Source organism: Enhydra lutris, unplaced genomic scaffold (genome assembly GCF_002288905.1).
Source record: "Enhydra lutris kenyoni isolate GAN:26980312 unplaced genomic scaffold, ASM228890v2 scaffoldscaffold42, whole genome shotgun sequence".
Taxonomy (NCBI): Eukaryota; Metazoa; Chordata; class Mammalia; order Carnivora; family Mustelidae; genus Enhydra; species Enhydra lutris.
In genome coordinates, this window is record NW_019154126.1 from 9882941 (window position 1) to 9902526 (window position 19586).

Genomic DNA, 19586 nt, shown 5'->3' on the forward strand with positions numbered 1-19586 from the left:
AGCTATTAAGAAGTGAAACTGTAGTTAATTTTTTTCCTACAGAAAAAAATGAAAAAATAAATTGGCATTCAATATAAGGATTTAGAAAAATAACAGAAGTGTCCTGGAAAGACTGGAAGAAATAAGGAGAAAATCAGAAATAAACCAATTAGAAAAGAAAAAAAAAAGACTTAAAAAAATCTGAAGTTTTTTGGGGGGTAGTAGTGGCAGGAGTTAGAGCCAAAAAATAAAAAACAAACAAAAAAATCTGTCAAGCCTAGCAAAGGAAAAGGAAATTATACGCACAAATGCATATATATGCATAAACACACACACACACACACACACACACACACACACACACACAATAGAATACTATGCAGCCATCAAAAGAAACAAAATCTTGCCATTTGCAGTGACATGGATGAAACTAGAGGGTATTGTGCTGAGCGAAAGAAGTCAATCAGAGAAAGACAATTATCATATGATCTCTCTGATAGGAGGAACTTGGGAGATAGGGCGGGGGGTCATGGGGGCTAGGGAAGGAAAAAATGAAACAAGATGGTATTGGGAGGGAGACAAACCATAAAAGACTCTTAATCTCACGAAACAAACTGAGGATTGCTGGGGGGTGGGGGGTAGGGATAGTGTGGCTGAGTTATGGACACTGGGAAGGGTATGTGCTATGGTGAGTGCTGTGAAGTGTGTAAGCCTGACGATTCATAGACCTGTACCCCTGGGGCAAATAATACGTTTATATGTTAATTTAAAAAATTAAAGAAATTAAAAAAAATTTTTTTAATAAATAAAACAAAGAATTGGCCTAAAACAAAAAAAAATTTTTTTTAATCAAAAATTTACCCTAAAGATACAAATGTAGGGATCTGAAGGGGCACATGCACACGAATGTTATAGCAACAATGTCCACAATAGCCAAACTATGGAAAGAACCTAGATGTCCATCAACATATGAATGGATAAAGAAGATGTGGTATATATGGGGCGCCTGGGTGGCTCAGTGGATTAAGTCTCTACTTGACAAAGGGATCCGGCACACTTTCTTATGTTGAACTTAATTTACAGATATGTAAATCATACCTAAAATCACATTCCCACATTATATGGTTAAACACTCACTTTAGAATTCTACATATAGGGTGCCTGGGTGGCTCAGTGGGTTAAGCCGCTGCCTTCGGCTCAGGTCATGATCTCAGGGTCCTGGGATCGAGTCCCACATCGGGCTCTTTGCTTGGCAGGGAGCCTGCTTCCCTCTCTCCCTCTCCACCTGCCTCTTTGTCTACTTGTGATCTCTCTCTGTCAAATAAATAAATAAAATCTTTAAAAAAAAAAAAGAATTCTACATATATCTTTGGAGGAGTTATACTGAATATATATTTAAAAACCACCATAAAAGGTTCTGTCCTTGGTTAAAGAAACGTATTTTTTTAAAGATCTTATTTATTTGACACACACACACAGAGAGAGAGAGAGAGAGAGAGCATGCACATGTGCACAAATTGGGGGAGCAGCAGAGGGACAGGGAGAGGGAGGGACAAGCAGATCCCTGCTGAGCATGGGCTCAATCCCAGGACACTGAAATCATGTCCTGAGCCAAAGTCAGATGCTTAACCGACCAAGCCATCCAGGCACCACCCCTACAGAAACCTATTTTGTGAGTGGATACTTTTCATGATGAAAATGAAAAAAAAAAAAACAAAACAAAAAACCCAAAATATTACTTCTAGTTAAAGAGTTTAAAAAAATTTTTTTAAAGATTTTATTTATTTATTTGAGAGAAAGAGAGCAAGCATGAGCAGGGGAGGGGCAGAGGGAGAAGCAGACCTTCTGAGTGGGGAGACCAACTCGGGGCTTGATCCCAGAACCCTGGGATCACGACCTGAGCTGAAGGCAGATGCTTAACTGACGGAGCCACCCAGGTGCCCCTCTAAAGGATTTAAGGCTGAATTCTATACCAAACATCACCCAAAATGTAAGATCGGACACTGACATGGTGTAACAGAAGAAAAGGGGTTTCAGGTTCCAAATCTGGAGAAATTAGCTGTGAAAGAAACATTAATTACTCAATATTTCTATTTGTCAATTTGCTATTTTTTTCAAGCTGGAATTTAAAATGTAACCTCCACTATCAGGTATTTGTATTTTTATATTGAGTTCAGATGGGTATTTTCTGGCAGCTGTGTTTTCCTATACCTGACAACTTCATTCACGTTCACGGCTGTCCCCTACAACTAACTGCTAGAGCGTGTAACCTCTCCCACATGGTGCCTCCGGCTATGAAGAAAAAGAAGGTAATATTAATCTCTTTCCGAGGAACACTGTGTATGATTACATTACCACGAAATAAAGTAGAGTTAAAGTACTGGAAGTTTTGGTTTAGAAGGTATTATTCTGAGTAAATGAATCAGATATATTGTGGTATTTTGTCATCTAAGTTCAAGCATTTGAGACAAAAAAGGAATAATGTTTTTATTTCTTTGAGTGTGTCTCAGTTTTGTTTTTTTTTTAAAGACAGAGAGAGAAGTAGTCTCTGCTTATGAAATTACAACCTTGGACAAGGTAGACCATTAAGGAAGAAGCAGGTCATGCTGCTGGACTCAAAAAGAAGGGAGGTAGGAGCAAGAAAGACGAGAAAAGGACCAAGCCGTGCCTCTACCTTATAATATGCTTCTTATCTGAACAATGCTTGAGAATCACCCACACTCCTAACACTGTCCCTAGACAGAAGCCTTGAGGCCCTACTGATAAACAATGGTTCAGGAGATGCCACAGACAAGTCATCATGCAGGGAAGAGAGAATGAGCTGGGAGGCCAGTAGCTAAGGCACTTCTATCATTCTTTTTTAAGATTTTATTTATTTATTTGAGACAGAGAAAGAGACAAGAGCAGGGGAGAAGGCAATGGGAGAGGAAGAGGGAGGAGACTACCCAATGAGCAGGGAGCCAGACATGGGGCTTGATCCCAGGACCCTGAGATCATCACCTGAGCCAAAGGCAGATGTTTAACTGACTGAGTCACTCAGGTATCCCTCTAAGGCACTTCTTAGACCAATGAAACCAAAACGCAGAACCATTCTCCTTTAAAGCATCTGATATCAAAAGCGGTTACTTTGTTCAGACAATATGGTTAAGGTAGAGAACCCCGAAACAGACCATTTACTCTTTCCTGCTAAGCACAAATAAGGTGAAAATAATAAATTATCACAGAAAATTAATATACTAAAAGAATAATTCTTCATAACAAAGTGAGGTCTATCTCAGGAATACTGTTCCACATTAGGAAAGTATCAATAATTTATTACACAACTTAAAGACAAATATAAAGGAAACCATAAGCCTGCCTTGGAGGTGTCCAGAAAATACATTTGTAAAGACTCACCACCTATTTCATATTAACACAGGAAATGTTAGGAAAAGAGAATGCTTAATATGAGAAAGAAAATCTATTTCTTTCTTTCCTTTTTTTTTTTTTTCAAGATTCTATTCATTTACTTGTTAGAGCGAGCACAAGCAGGGAGGAGAAGGCAGAGGGCTCCCTGCTCAATGCGATGTGGGACTCGATCCTAGAACCCTGGGATCATGACCTGAGCCAAAGGTAGATGCTTAGCTGACTGAGCCACCCAGGCGCCCAAACTATTTCTTCCCAATTATCAGTAATCACATTTTTTGTTAACAGATTTTGTTAAATCACATGGGTTAAATAAAATATTCCTCTAAAAAAGAGAAAAAAAGAAGGAAGTTCTGACCAACACAACCAAATATATATAAAAAAGTGAGGGATACATTTTTGAGAGAGAAGTATCACCACTCACATATAACCCTCTCCCAGAACTCACAGCCCGCCCCAACTACCACTCCATTTTCCCGCTGCCCTTATAGCAAAACTTCTCAAGAGAGTTCTTTGTACTCGTCGTTCTTTGTACTCCACGATCCTACCTTCTATTCTATATTTAACTCACTCCAGTAGCGTGTTTCTCTCCATTACTCCACTAACACCAACCAGGTAAGCTCAGTGGTCAGTCTTCGGGCCTCACCGGCTGGGCCTCCAGCACTACAGGGCAGGTAATCTTTCCCTCCCTAACGTGGACAATTTTACTGGTCTCCTGGTTCTCATGGTTCCTCACTAGCTAGTCCTAAGTCCCGTGCTACATCCCCTTTTGGCGTGTACATGTCCAGAGGCCCTGGACCTGTCCGGAGGTCTCTTCTCTGTTGTGGCTCTATTTCACACAGGCACAGCTCTAAGCGGCATTCAGACACTGATGAAGGTAGATCTCCAGCTCAGAACTCTCTCCTAAAATGTGGACTCACATGTCCAGCCACACTGTCCTCCTGCCCCTGCAGCCAGAGGGATCCATGCTGTGTTCTGATTCAGTCCCTAGCTCCCTTACCACTCTCTCCCTGGCCCACTCAGTTCCACCCACTACCCTCACTGCTGCTCCTCACACAACAAGCTTCGGGCACATTGCTGTTCCCTATGTCTGGGAAACTGGCAGATAGGCACACAGCTGGGTCCGCCACTTCATTCAGGTCTCATCAGAAGCCACTTCCTTCTATGGGTCTCTTATCTGAAAAATCACCCTTTGTCACTAGCTGTGCCCTTATCCTGCTTCATTGTTCTTTATAACAGTTATCTTAACTGGGCATTATTTTCTTTGTATGTTCCTTTATACATCACCTGAATATTTCTACTAGAATATAAGTTCTATGAAGACAAAGACTTCGTTACATTTAGTGTTGTATCCCAAGTGCCTAGAACCTGCTTGCACAGAATGGGCATACTCAATAATGAGTTGTGGATTGATTAGTAAATTAATTTGAATGCATTCCTAGGAAATTTCAGAAGACTCCATGAAAACTTATTAATAGCAAGAATTCATGAAATGGCAAAAATATAGGGGTGTCTGGGTGGCCCAGTTGGTTAAGTGTCTGCCTTAACCCAGTGTCCCAGGGTGTTGGGTTTGAGCCCTGCATCAGGGTCCCTGGTTGGCATGGAGTCTGCTTCTCCCTCTCTCTGCCCCTCACCTTGCTCATGCTCTCTCTCTCTTTCAGATAAATAAATAAAATCTTTTTAAAAAGTGGCAAAATATTAGATAAATAAGCAAAATCCAGTAAGTATTCCATTTATCAGTGGAAACAAACTGGAAAAATAAAAGTATAAATAACATCTCATTCACAATAGCCATAAATCTGACAGCAAATATAGCAATAATTTAATGTAACTACTAAGAAAACATGTAACTGAAAGTACTAGAGAATATCTGAACAGAGAGATATCAACTTCTTGGTCAGGAAAACAATATACTGTAAAGTTCCTACACCATCCCAAATTATTTTACAGTCTTAATGAAACTAACAAAATTATAATAGGATTTTATATAGGAAGCTGAAAAATAATTCTAAAGCTCTCTTGAAAAAGAAGTATGAATAAAGAGAATTTTTTAAAATTGCTATGTTAATAATGATTACCTGAATAATATCTATTCAGAAAGTAAATTGTTTTCTGGGGAGCAATATGGCAATAAATACTAATAATTACTCAATAATTAATATTAAAAGTTTTAAAATTTGGGATTTACCCCTAAATTTTATCCTAAGGAAGTTAAGGATGTTCACAAAGCCTCAAAGACTGCTTTTTATAAAACTAAAATAACTTCTACAACTAAAATAAAGAATTGATTTTATAAATTATGGTATGTCAATATAATCAAATACCGTGCAGCTATTAAAATTGCAGCTGTAGAGCCTGGGAGCTTGGTTAAAATAGAGGGATTAATGACATCAAGTTATCTATGTGTTCTTCCAAAAGCCCACTAAAATGACAGTAAAGAAATTTAAGACATAAGTTCACAAGGGCAAAATAAATGGGAATGAGATCTTGAGTTTGAGATTTCAACAATTCTGGAAGTTGGGAAAGAGAGGTAACTGTCTTAAAGCAGATGAAGTCGGAGATAACCAAGGAGGAAGCAAGGTGGTCTGACGTACAGAATCCCAGTGTGGCCCAGGCCTGGGAAGCACCAAGGCCCAGGGAAGGGAGGCTAAAGCAGAGACATGAAAGCAGGGTGACTGACAGGATACATGGAGTGACTAGACTCCCCAAAGCCCTCCCCTCACCCAGACAGGGGGCTACGAGCACCTTCTCCCACACTTAGGGCTGGAGTTAACAGTTACGGGATGTGCGCACGACACTACAGCACCGGGGAAGCAGGCGTGGTGCTGAAAGCAGGTGGAATAAGGGCAAGTGCGCATATTAAGGAATAGGAATGGTGACGCTCCTGCTCTCTGAAGGCTAGAAACCAGACATGTCCTTCTTGAGCAAGAGATCAGAGGATTTTTCTGGAAAAAAACAAGTCCAGATGTTAAGGTGAGAAAGGCAGTGGGCACAGCCATGGGTGAAGAAAGAGCCTGGCTTACGGAAGCAGACTGCCCGAGCGCCAGCCCCAGCTCCACCGCTAATGCACTTCCCTTCTTTGGAAACCTCTTCGTTTCCTCACCTGAAGAGGGAGATCATGGTGCATACCTCATGGTGCTGTTGCGTCGATTAAATGTTTTAAGGCAAGTAAAAGTCCAATTATTCCCTCCTCCTTCCCTGTAAGAGGATTACACATCACCACCCATGGCCGCTGGCCCGACTGTGCCTCTCTGAGATGCAGCAGATTCCCCGGCCCCACTGTCAGGCCTGGCCCTGTGTCTAGTTTTGGCCAACGGCATGTACGTGCACTGAAGCACACCGTATTGAGGCACAAACTTTTTAAAGCCATGCATGTTCTTGCAAGCTCTCCCCTCCTTTCCCCTCTGCCATGAGAAACGCATGTCCCAGAGAGCTGCTCCTTTAGCCTGGGTCATAAAAGGGGAAGCAGGGAGAAGAGAGCCGGAGCCAAGAGACCTATAGCCACCTTCGGCAGCCCACATGAAAAATGAGAAAAGATTGTCTGCTGGAGAAAACCACGGAGATCTGGGGCTTGTTACTGTAAGAAGGTCAACAAACTACAAAGACTCTGTTTTTAAGTTCTCAAAAGTCTATACTTTAGAAATATCTGGGGAGTGAATCTTTAACAACATTCTTAATCCTAAGAATATATTTGACCTAGGGGCGCCTGGGTGGCTCTCTATCTGTGATCTCTATCTGTTAAATAAATAAATAAAATCTTTTTTTTTATTTATTTATTTGACAGATCACAAGGAGGCAGAGAGAGAGAGGAGGAAGCAGGCTCCCTGCCGAGCAGAGAGCCCGATGCGGGGCTCGATCCCAGGACCCTGGGACCATGACCCGAGCCGAAGGCAGAGGCTTTAACCCACTGAGCCACCCAGGCGCCCCAAATAAAATCTTAAAAAAAAAAAAAAAAAGAAAGAAAGAATATATTTGACCAAATTCAAGCAATTGAGAATTTTACCACTTGTGATATCTAAATGTCAGGGCTCTATGACCAGTTAATGAAGGAAGAGAACTTACTTGTGCTACACATGACATTTCACTTCATCCTTGTAACTAACAACCCTGTAGAATAAGTTATAATACTCACTTACAAGGTAAGTATTTTCACCCTCCTAATAAGAAGAGTTAGAGAAGGCTCAGGAAATTAAGTGATTTGGAATTAAGTCTACTCTGGAACTACTGGCCATGAGCCTTCCAGTTCAGGTGGGTCTGTCTCCAAAGCCATTCACTTCCCACCACAGCCTCGCTACCATTATACCACATCTCATTCTCCATGATCCACCCCCAGCCCTCAAGCACTGAGCACAATGCCTGGCATATTATACATGTTCAAAAAAACTCAAAAAACAAAAAACAAAACTTCTTGAACGAAACTGCAAAGAAAACCACCCAAAAACAAAAATTCCCCAATTTCCACTGTATAGTGTACACCAAAATAGTTAAAATATAAAAACTTTCAAACCATAGATAATTTGAAAGAAAACAGCATTAAATGTCTGTCATACATCTGAACACAGATGGAATTTATAAACTTAGAAGCAGCTAAAGAAATCAGAGTGACAGACCAATAGATTTAAATAAATAAAGGAAATTTCTGTATGTCAAGTACCCTCCCCTTCCCTGAGAGGACCAAAAGTAAACAGTAAACTACATGCCTTAGAAGATTGCAGTAAATTACAGTTAACATACTGATTATGTAAAACATCTGTACAAAAAATTTTTTTTAAATACTAAGATGTAAATCATTAAATAGTCAAAGAATATGAAATAATTAGTTACACAGAAGGAAATACAAGATTAAATAAATATTTAAGAGCTAATCCTCTACCAATAAAATACAAAAATATCAATTTTCAACAATTTAATGGAAAATTTATCTTTGAATGATAAGACTCAGAGTTGGCAAGGTAAAATGCATATCTTTAGGTATTGCTGATATAGTATTAGTGTAACTCTTTTAGAAAGTAATGGAAGAGGGGGTGTCTGGGTGGCTCAGTCATTAAGTGTCTGTCTTTGGGTCAGGTTATGATCAGAGGGTCCTGGGATGGAGCCCCACATCTTCTGCCCCTGTTCAGCAGAAGCCTGGTTCTCCCTCTTCCATCCCACTGCTTGTGTTCCCTCTCTCACTGTCTCTGTCAAATAAATAAATTAAATCTTAAAAAAAGAAAAAAGTAATTGAAGGTAAAAATAATCTAATGCCATTTATACTCTTCAAACCAATAATTTTACAATGGGAATCCATCCCAAATATGGTAAAAACTGATGTCCAAAGATGGGCTTCACTGTTTAGTAGAGAGAGAAACCCAACTTAGTGTCCCCAATAGAACACAACAGAATGAAATAATCTGTGGTGGCTTTCGTTTCCTAGGACACTAAGAATGTATTTTAAATTGTGTTTAAGGACATTATACAGTAATATGGGGAAAGGAATTGGTTATAATATTATATAAAAAATACAATTCAAAATTGTATGTACAGATTGGATCAGTTAGAAATGTTACAAAATACTGATTTGTATTTTGTAAAGTGCTTGCCTTTTGGTTTTTCCTGAATTTTCTTTCATGACTACTTATGATTATTGTAACAATGAAAAAAATATACAGTTTAAGGAGTAGAAATAATCTTGGGGGGGAAAAGGAAAACATTAATAATTTGAATATTCTTGAAAAGTCTCAAAATACTTCGATACATGAGCAAAGAGAAGCAGAATGGTGTACCGGTTAAGAGCAGACTCGGGACCTACAGGGAGTTAAATCCTGGCTCTACTGCTAACCACACGATTGCCAGGAAATTACTCATTCTTCTGTACCTTGGTGTGTTCACTCATAAAATGGGGACAGATAAAAGCAGCTGCCTCACAGAGTTGTTGGTGAGTATTCAATGAGTTAATTCATCTGAAATACTTAGAAACAGTGCTTTGCACATAGTAAACATGTAAGTATCCATCAGCTTTTGTTCACATCTCAAAAAATATACTGGAAAGAAACTATTCTTTTTTGCTAGGAAACAGGAGCCAGTATTAAAAAATTCAATTTTCCTTATTCTTTAACACAATCTCAGAAAACATTTAAATTAATAAAATTATTTCAGGGGCGCCTGGGTGGCTCAGTGGGTTAGGCCGCTGCCTTCGGCTCGGGTCATGATCTCAGGGTCCTGGGATCGAGTCCCGCGTCAGGCTCTCTGCTTGGCAGGGAGCCTGCTTCCCTCTCTCTCTCTCTCTCTCTCTGCCTGCCTCTCTGTCTACTTGTGATCTCTCTGTCAAATAAATAAATAAAATCTAAAAAAAAAAAAGAAAAAAAAATTATTTCAATACAAGGGGCTGAATTCCAAGACTGATACTACTCCTAAAATAAAAATATAGAAGTATTACCTTGTTGATATCATCTGCTGTAAATCCAGTTTGTTCTAAGAGTCCTCTGATTGCTTCTATACATTTATTAAAAAGTGGAGAACAGAGAAGTTCAAATCTTGCTCTGTACACACACAGGAAAAGACATAGAAAAAAGGCTTAGTACAATTAAGACAATTTTTCTTGTGAAGAGTAATGCCCAAACCTAGAATAATGGTTCTCTTAAAGATAGGTTTATGATCAGAACAAGATATTAAACACCTAACAGTATAATACCATGGTGGGGAGAGGACACCTAAGTTATTCACCTACAAATGTATGAAGACATTCAATGTCAAATTCAGAAGATTCTTACCCATGGCTTACTTGCAAAAGCTTTCCAAAAAATCTAAAAATAAATACTCAGTGTATGGTATTTCCAGCAAAGCCATAGATTCAAATTCAAACTCCATTTGGAAGCTTTCGCTATTTTTATACATTAAAGGTTTCAAAAATTATTTATTATTATTTTTCTTTATAATCTGAGACTACGCTGTACGTGTTTAGTTCTCTTACTCTGAGAAGCCTGAATGCTAACACATAATTTTAAGATCTATGATTATGAAAAATGTATTCCGTAACTTCATACTAAACTTAAATGCAGATGACTGATTTTTAAAGTTATATGTACTATCTATACATACCTTATAGTTGAAATCTTTGTGATAAAGGCAAAATTTCCTTAATGAAAAATTACAAATTCTATTTCATTCCTGATAACCAAGCAATAATATGCAAGCATATACTGAGTACTTGGACAAACTCACCATTAAGTTAGGAATTCTAGAAACAGAAAAAATACACAACACTCTGCCCACAAAGAGATTTCAATTTAACACCTTTCAATCTTTTGGGTCATAGTTTGAAATCTCTCTTAAAAGAGCTAGCAGTGCTAACAGAATTTTCTGTGAGTCACCAGGCTTCTGAGACTATTGAGCACTTGAACTGTGGCTAGTGCTGAGGAATTGAATTTTTTATGTTATTTATTTCTAATGAATTACAATTTAAATAACCATAGGTGGCTAGTATCTATTGTATTGGGGACACAGAGCTAGAGTCTTCAGGAAAGCCCTGGGAAATAAGGAAGCTAAACTATAAGGACCAAATGAAGAGTGAATTTAACCAAATATAGTCAGTAAAATCCTAAAAATAATACTGTAATTCTGGAAATTATTATTATGTTTCCAAGTCACCTGTTAGGTTGTTGGGAGGTTTAAACAGCGAACCACTGGTAGCTATTATTAGCGTTAATAATATGCAAGGCAAAATGAGAGGGCAATGTCCTCCCTTTGGATTCTCTGAGTACAGGTGTAATCACCTGTAACCAACATTTTGGATTATGTAAAAGATTAGGAAATTTAAAACAACTTTATGCAAATTAAACCTGTGTTTACTAAGTAAACACTAACAAAATTTAAAATGCTGACAACGGGGGTGCCTGAGTGGCTCAGTGGGTTAAACCTCTGCCTTCGGCTCAGATCATGATCTCAGAGTCCTGGGATCAAGTCCCGCTTTGGGCTCTCTGCTCTGCGGAGATCCTGCTTCCTCCTCTCTCTCTGCCTGCCTCTCTGCCTACTTGTGATGTTCTCTCTCTCTCTGTCAAATAAATAAATAAAATATTTAAAAAAAATAATAATAAAATGCTGACAACAGATGACAGAGGCCATAAAATGAAGACAGACATGAATCTTTGGTGACAGAGAGCATGAACTCTGGAGTCAAGCTTGTGGCGTTTGAACCGCTGTCCATCACTAATATTATACATACTTACCCCGTAATCCTGGGCAAGAATGAAACTTCTCTGGTTCTGCTTCCTTGTGTGTAAAATAAAGAAAAGTATCCTACTTACCTCATTGGGTTGTTATGGGGATTTGATGAATTAATATACATTACTACTTAGACTACAGCCTGCCACACTGTGTTAACTATTTAGTTTGACTAAGTACCGTTGAAACACGTGCAGCTCACATAAACTTAACCAACAACAAGCCTTTCTTTCAAAGATCTAGGATTCCTTTTTCACACACTGTTCTTCGTAGCTGTCGGTAACAGGGCAAGCAATTACAACTGAGGTCAGTAGCTTTGGAGCAGTTACTTAGTCTAACAAGAACTCGACCTTGGAATAAAGACGAAAGCTCTTCCTTTACCGATGGCTAATAAATCTCAAAAGAACAAACAAAAAGCCCTAAGTGAGAAAATTACACCTAAAAAAAAGTCTTTGGAATTTTTTAGGTTTTTTGAATTTTAGTTTTACCTGGACACGTTGCAGTCAAAATCTTGACCTTCATACAGTGAGTCAAGGAAACAATTGGCACTTCCCAAGGTTGACAAAGAATGCTTTGCAATGTCAGCACTGTTCATCAACTTCATCATGGCTCGGGCATTCCCTCTCACGTCATGTTTGAAGGATCTAAATAAAAAATACAGTCTTTGGAGCTTAAAAATTCCTAGGCCATTTATATATAAATTCTAATGATTAGATTCTATACATTAGAATTTATAAAAACTCAAATCTGGATAATGCCTACTAGTATAACAATATAATAAATTCATATTAATATCAGATTTTAGTAACTAGCTTTAAAACCCTTCAAAATGTCTGAATAAATTCTTTGCAATTAGGGCGCCTGGGTGGCTCAGTGGGTTAGGCCGCTGCCTTCGGCTCAGGTCATGATCTCGGGGTCCTGGGATCGAGTCCCGCATCGGGCTCACTGCTCAGCAGGGAGCCTGCTTCTCTCTCTCTCTCTCTGCCTGCCTCTCTGTCTACTTGTGATCTCTCTCTGTCAAATAAATAAATAAAATCTTTAAAAAAAAAAAAAAATTCTTTGCAATTAAGAGTCTCCTCAAGAAAAAGAAATGAGTATTTTTGATACTTGGAATTGCTAAATTCTGTGACCATAATAACAGACTGTCCTTTGAAGAAGTAGAGTAGCTACCATCTTTTGGCAGAAGCGATAAACAAGAGGGTGACAGAGATCTATTGTGACCAGGTCAAGGTCTTCTATCTCTCTCCGTTTATAAATGCAGCACAATCACAGTTTAATGGTATAAAATGATCGGTCCAGCACTAAAAAAAAACCAAAAAAACTAAAAGGGTTTTTTTTTTCCCCTAAGATTTTATTTATTTATTCGACAGAGAGAGAGCACGAGAAAGAGCGCACCAACAGGGAGAGTGAGAGAGAGAAGCAGGCTTCCCCACCAATCATGGGGTTCGATCCCAGGATTCTGGGATCACGACCTGAGCTGAAGGCAGACGCTTAACTGACTGAGCCACCCAGGTGCCTCTAAAAGGGCTTCTTTAAAGAAATTTGACACATATAAAATATGTAAAATTACCATTTCTCTATCCCCAACACAAGGTAATTGTTAAAATTACTTGGCTTTGTCTCTAAACATGTATAATAACTGGAACTGATAGTCAAATGAACAACGTCTTACCCTGGAGTTGAAGCACCTCATAACAAAAAACAGTATAGGTCTTTACGAAACAAGTGAGAACCTACCTCTTTTTCAAGATGTTTTTTTACCCAGTTTAGTCAAACTGATGAAAATACTGTTTTTGCACCCCCCCCCCAAATTTTTTTTTAAGAGTGGCAATGTCTAAAATATAAGCTTTATTTATTTGGCTCATGATTTTGAATGGAATAATTACACCCAGGAACAAAATTGAAATATTCCTTGTGACAGCAGGTTAGTAATTAAATAAACACTCCAAAGACACTAATTCACTAGGATGTGACCATGACATAATGTATTCTTTATCAGCTCTAACCTTTTCAAATTTGTTTAGAAGGTAGTGAGCCCTCAGTGCCTGTACCCTCCTTTATCTAGACATAATAGCAGCACCTGAGGAATTAAGAATTTGAACTTGGAGACCCAAGATCACACTGTTCAACATCTGGTGGGCCCTCGCACTAAATGAAAAGTCTGAGCACACTGTGCTGCGCAACTTGGCCTCTGCTTCCCTGCAAATGCTGGGAGAGCACAGGATAACACCGACGTGAAAATATCCAACGCACTGGAAAATAAAAACGAAAAATAGGTCCTCCTTCCAAGCAGTGCAATTTAAAACAGAAAAAAACAAAACAAAAACCCTGAAGAGAAACTTCAATCAAAACATCATCAAGGGCGCCTGGGTGGCTCAGTGGGTTAAAGCCTCTGCCTTTGGCTCAGGTCATGATCCTGGGATTGAGTCCCGCGTCAGGCTCTCTGCACAGCGTGGAGCCTGCTTCTCCGTCTCTTTCTGCCTGCCTCTCTGCCTGAAGTGTGATATCTGTCTGTCAAATAAATAAATAAAATCTTTAAAAAAAAAAAACAAAAAACCATCATCAAGTCCATTAATACTCACCTCTGAAACTCCGAAGCTAGGTACTGTGCTAAGGTTTCTGTGAAATGTGTACCTCCGATGTTATCATCAGTGTTCGTTGAAAGAACACGGTATATTCCACTGTTCACTTCCATGACACTGACAGATAAGGATGTTCCTCCAAGTTTAAACACCAAAATATTGCTTAAAAGAAACATAACTTGAGTAAGTTATGAGAGAATCACACCGTTTTAAAGGTAGGTTAGACATTAGAAGTTAACTTAGTTTAATCCCTAATCATAATAAGGAAACTGAAAATCTCACACGAGTCAACTCAGTTGTCCATGGTCATCACTTAGTGCTGAATTAAACCTAGAAACCATAACCCATATCTCCTGACTCAAAGCCAAAGTTTGTTTTTACTTAGTTGTACTAGTAAAATTTGATTTTTCTGAGTAACCAGAGTTCAAGATACTAAATTTTCTTTTCTTTCTTAATTCCAGTATAATTAATATACAGTGCAAGATACTAACCTTTCCAAGCAGAGATTTGTGATTATAACAAATCGTAAGAGAATTAAATATAGAAATTTTATGTGCTAATATTGACCAAGTAACTACTATAATAACACGTTCTATAAAAATCAAACATATGTAAAACTAGAAGCTGATTTCTGATATGCTATGATTATCTAGTTCACCTAAAACTGTTTTCGTACTGATTTAAACATATTAGTTTTTCTAGCTGTGAAATATGAGTAAGGTGAAACAACTAGGAAAAATTGGCACATCTGTTTAATCTCCCTCCCTAAAGGTGCCCCTGTCCGTTCTATTAAGACAAGTTTTGACAACTAAATTAGGAGTATGTCTTACTATGTTATTACTAAAAGACATCTCAAATCTTATGCCGGACTCTCCCCATCTCATGCCAAGAAAAATGTATGTAAAAGTACTCAGTTTCTAAACATGTTTAATAATTGGAATTGATGGAAAAATTAACAGTGCCCTAGCCTGAGCTAGAATTTAGTCGGGCTTGTAAATTTCAAAGCTTTCTCCAATAAAGATAACATGAGTGATAAGAGAAGGCTAGGAAAGCTCAGTTTTCCCTCTCATTATGTCCTTTCTCTGCTCTCCTAGGACGTCTTTCTCATCTATTTGAAAATCTCCAATGCAGTTTCAGGATCTTTTTATTCATAAAGGCTTTATTTATATAATAATCCCTACTGATATAAATGTAGTAATCTAAAATATTTTCTGTACTGAAAACCTTAAAGCTGCAAATATGGTTTTTACCTTTTTCCGGTGGGGCAGTCTTGTCCAATTCCATAAGCCAGAAGAGCTGCAGATGGTTCATGGATTAACCGCAAAACATTAAACCCAGCAGCTCTAGCTGCTTCCCTGTGGATGATTTGCGTTCAATAAATTTAATATCAACATGTTCATCAATACAACATGTTCAAGTATTTTGTTAACAAAGAAAATAACGTGTGCATATATGAGGTAAGGAAAAGGAAAGCTCTCAAAAATGCCCATGCTTATAAACTTTAGAGATTAATAATAAACAAATTTAATTAATAATGTAATTAATTATAACTTAATAAAGATACATAAATTAATAAACAAATTTATAATACATTTTGGAACTCTCCAATTTCTTTAACTTAGGGTCACAGTTTTAATATCCCACAAATTCAAGTAAATAATGCAATTATCTGTCCCAGAAGCAACTCTGATGCTTGCTGAAGTCCCACATGAGACTCTATCCTCAAGGAAAAGGCATGCATGGTTGCCAATTATAACTGAATAATGACCCATAAAAACTAAAAACTAAACCCAACTTTTTTTTTTTTTTAAGATTTTTTTTATTTGACACAGAGAGAGAGAGTGAGCAAGAGGAGCAGAGGGAAAGGGAGAAGCAGATTCCTTGCGGAACAGGGAGCCTGATGTGGGGCTCAATCCCAGGACCTCGGGATCATGACCTGAGCCAAAGGCAGACATTTAACTGACTGAGCTACCCAGGTGCCCCCCCAACTTAGATGTAAAGATCTAAGGTAAAGAAATTATTGCAAATATTTTCATTGCAAAAAACTGTATTTTTATATAATTACCACGTAAACCACTTAACCTGGTAATTAAAAACATTTCCAATTGAAACAATTAATAAGGTACATCTAATTTTATGTTCTTTTGGCATTTCATAAAAGACAGGAAATATTAATGATCATTACTAGACTTTCTACCATATTATTTATATATGTAACTATAATCATCTATTTACAAATACAATTTTATCGCCAAAGGTATTTTCAAATACAATTTTACCTTTTACTACATTATGATATGAAATCTATTTCCTTTAAGCAAATAAGATAAACTTACCCAAGAGCATTTTTTTGCTTTTCTCCAAAATCAAATGGAACAGTAATAACTACATCATTTGCATCTGAGCCCAGTACAGAATGTGCTGTTTCTGTGTATAAAAAAATATAAAAATAAATTCCAATGACAAAAAAAAAAAATCACGACACTTTGTGCAGTTTACTAATTTGTGCCAAAGACCTTCTCTCTGTAAAGATTTTCCAATTCACCTGATTGCCCACCACACTCATTTTCTTCCCTCGCTCTCTTAAATCATGCAGAACTTTCTGTGGTTTTGGAAGTTTGTGGACGTGGAACTAGGTACTTTCCAAAAAGCCTGGCTCTTAGGCTTCAAAAATGGCAACTCTCTCCCAAATTAGCCTGGTTCCATTAAGAATGAGCTGCTAATCCATGAGTGTGAAGAAAAGCAGCATATTAGTTCAACACATTAAAAAGCTGCCTTCCATCCCAAAAATTTATAAGGTAATTCCAGAGCTGAAGTGAGCCTTATAAATACTGCACTCCAGAATTTTCCAAACTGTTCCACAGCAGGCCACTCAGCTTCGAGCCTTCGTCAGAAGTGGTGGTAAGCCAGACCTGCTTCATCTGCCTAAATAACTGTTCAAGGAGCACTGTTAATCTTGAGCTAAATGTTGAGTTAAATCTTGAGATAAAATGTTCATTCTTCACCAAACTTATTTGGTCACTTCACTTTAAGAAGCTGTGAAAATGCTAACCTGGCCCCATCCATAACGTTACTTCTAAGACAACTGAAGTTGGGGAAGGAACTCGTTAATCAAGGTCACACGCGGCTAGGTAGTGGCCCAGACAGATCTAGTGTTAGGTCTCCTTCATCTGTTCCATCACCCTGTTTCTCTCCAGATCAAGAAACACCTCTAACTTTTTTTTTAAGGTCAACTTTTAAAAGATCTTTTGCTCAATACCTTTCATCTTACTAAATATCAGTCTGGCAACATCTTCTGGGTTAACAAACTTTGTTCCTTCTCCGGTATCTACTTCGTATCGTAACTTTCCATTTTTTTCAATGACCTATCAAGGAAATTGTTAAGTGTGTTAGATGAGGAATAATTTTAATAAAAATACAGAATTTCAAAATAATATTATAGGTTATGACTTTGGCAATTACTTCGTGTAATAGAGAGGTAATAATGGAACCATACTCACTAAACATTTACTTTCCTTGATGTATTTCTGAGCCTGTGGATCATCAGAGCTGTCCATAAAGATAAAGATAAATATTAAAATCAGTATTGTTGATGTGTAATATTTAAAGATTATATTTTTCCATACCACTAAACAAATATAAAAATACAAGCAATTATTAAGTTGTCTAGTATTAACAAATCATGATATAGAGGATAGGATTAAATGGATATAGTATTTATAATGGTTAGTGATTCTATTAAAGTGTTAATCTTTACATCTGAAAGTTAATAGCTCTTATTTGTTCTGATCTTGCTATTAACAGATGCTATACATTCGGGGTAATTTTTCATAGTATCAGTGATTTTATGTCGTATACTCTCTCAGCTATGATCTTGAAGCCCCAATCCCGGAGATGAAAAGGGCAAGAAAATATTTCAAAGTAAGGGCAAACCAGAACACCTAGCACCATCTTTGTTTCTTAGCTTCTGAAGATGAATCAACATGCAACGTCAAAAAAACTGAGCAAAAGTACACACGTTGTAAATGGAAAGGAGCAATATCCTGCAGGTACATAGATCTATAATGTCCCATACAAATTAAGTAGTAAATAAATGTGTATGGAAATGAAAAAAGTAACAATGGGTGTAATGTTGCGCAAAATACCAATTTGAGCAGACTACAGAAATGTTCTTACCTATTATTACCTCACTTGATCTTCACAACACTTAAGTGGGGTTAATTCAGCAGGTATTCTTTTAGAGAAAAGAGGTCCTTAGGGAATCAGTGACTTATAAGCTAGTAAGGGGTCTTCTCTAGTCAGTCTTCTGCTGTTTGCACTTTATCAACTGCCTCCCAGTAAGAAGGTAAAGGACTTAAGTACTCCTGCCCCTTTGAGCAGTGATAGGAGTCGCTCATCCTTCGCTTAATTTCATCTAGAAATTAAAGTAAACCCTTCCAGTTAACCCTTCTTCCAAGGTATAGCTATTCCGTCCACGGATCAGTTTTAGTAAGAGGAGTTGGAAATGAATAGGGACTATCTGCTGCCGTTACTGAACACCTGAGGACCCTAACCTGTGTAAACAAGAGGAAGACAAAAGGGGTTTCTGATGGACTCATGCAGCTCAGAAATCTGTCTAGAACACTTGAAGATCCCTCATACTTCCTTCTCTATAACCTAAAACTTGATAGAGAGGAAAACAGGTAAGGAGCTTGCCCTAAGTCACAGGGTTAATTCATGGCAGAAGGACTGGAATCCAGATCTTTAATACGAAGTTTAGTATTCTTTTCACCTCAGTCCTCCCTCCCTTCCTTCCTCTAAATCCAATAATCCAGTATTTAGACTACATCCTGGACAACTATGTTAAGAGTAAGAAAAAAAGATGAAGTCTACCCATTGTAATTTTTTTGCACCAATGTAATTTCAGCGTGACACTTAACAGCTGTTTTCTTCAGAAGAGAATTTTAGTCAACCTACCCTGGACAATTTACCCTGTTATCTGTAAACTATCTGTGAGCTATCTTAGACAAGGTAATTTGCCAGGAAAGCCTATATTATGGAATTTAAAGAACTTTTAGAAATGGAAAATTACTTCTCAACTGCCCTGCAAAGAGGGTCCTTCTCGTGTGAGGACAGGAAGCACAGAAAGCTCTTAGAGCCAGATACAGGCGAGACCCTGGGGATTAGCTGGTAAAGAAAAAGAAAGCAGAGCGTGGACGTGACAAGACATGGTCATGGATATCGCCAGAAAGCAGCGGACTGACCCACAAGTACATACAAGGGAAAACTTTATTTGTCCACATCAGGATTAAATCACTTAACAGAAACACAAAGGACGGTGGGAAGTTGGCATACACAGCACCTCATTTACATCATGGTCTTTAGGTGGCCGAGTGTTAATCCCACCACTGTATCACCACCTCTACAAGCAACGCCACTTTC

The 19586-nt window shown here is 38.0% G+C and overlaps 1 protein-coding gene across 1 annotated transcript in view; it reads right to left on the minus strand.

Annotated features, from left to right (window-relative positions):
- Window positions 1-19586, minus strand: part of LOC111155553 (heat shock protein family A (Hsp70) member 14) — a 38210-nt gene that overhangs the window by 10434 nt on the left and 8190 nt on the right. Inside the window, exons 4-10 of the mRNA XM_022515769.1 lie at window positions 17666-17714; window positions 17425-17530; window positions 16502-16592; window positions 15416-15520; window positions 14166-14327; window positions 12072-12227; window positions 9800-9902 (exon numbers count right to left, since the gene is read on the minus strand). Coding sequence (XP_022371477.1) covers window positions 9800-9902; window positions 12072-12227; window positions 14166-14327; window positions 15416-15520; window positions 16502-16592; window positions 17425-17530; window positions 17666-17714 — 772 coding nt within the window. The remainder of the gene's footprint in view (window positions 1-9799; window positions 9903-12071; window positions 12228-14165; window positions 14328-15415; window positions 15521-16501; window positions 16593-17424; window positions 17531-17665; window positions 17715-19586) is intronic.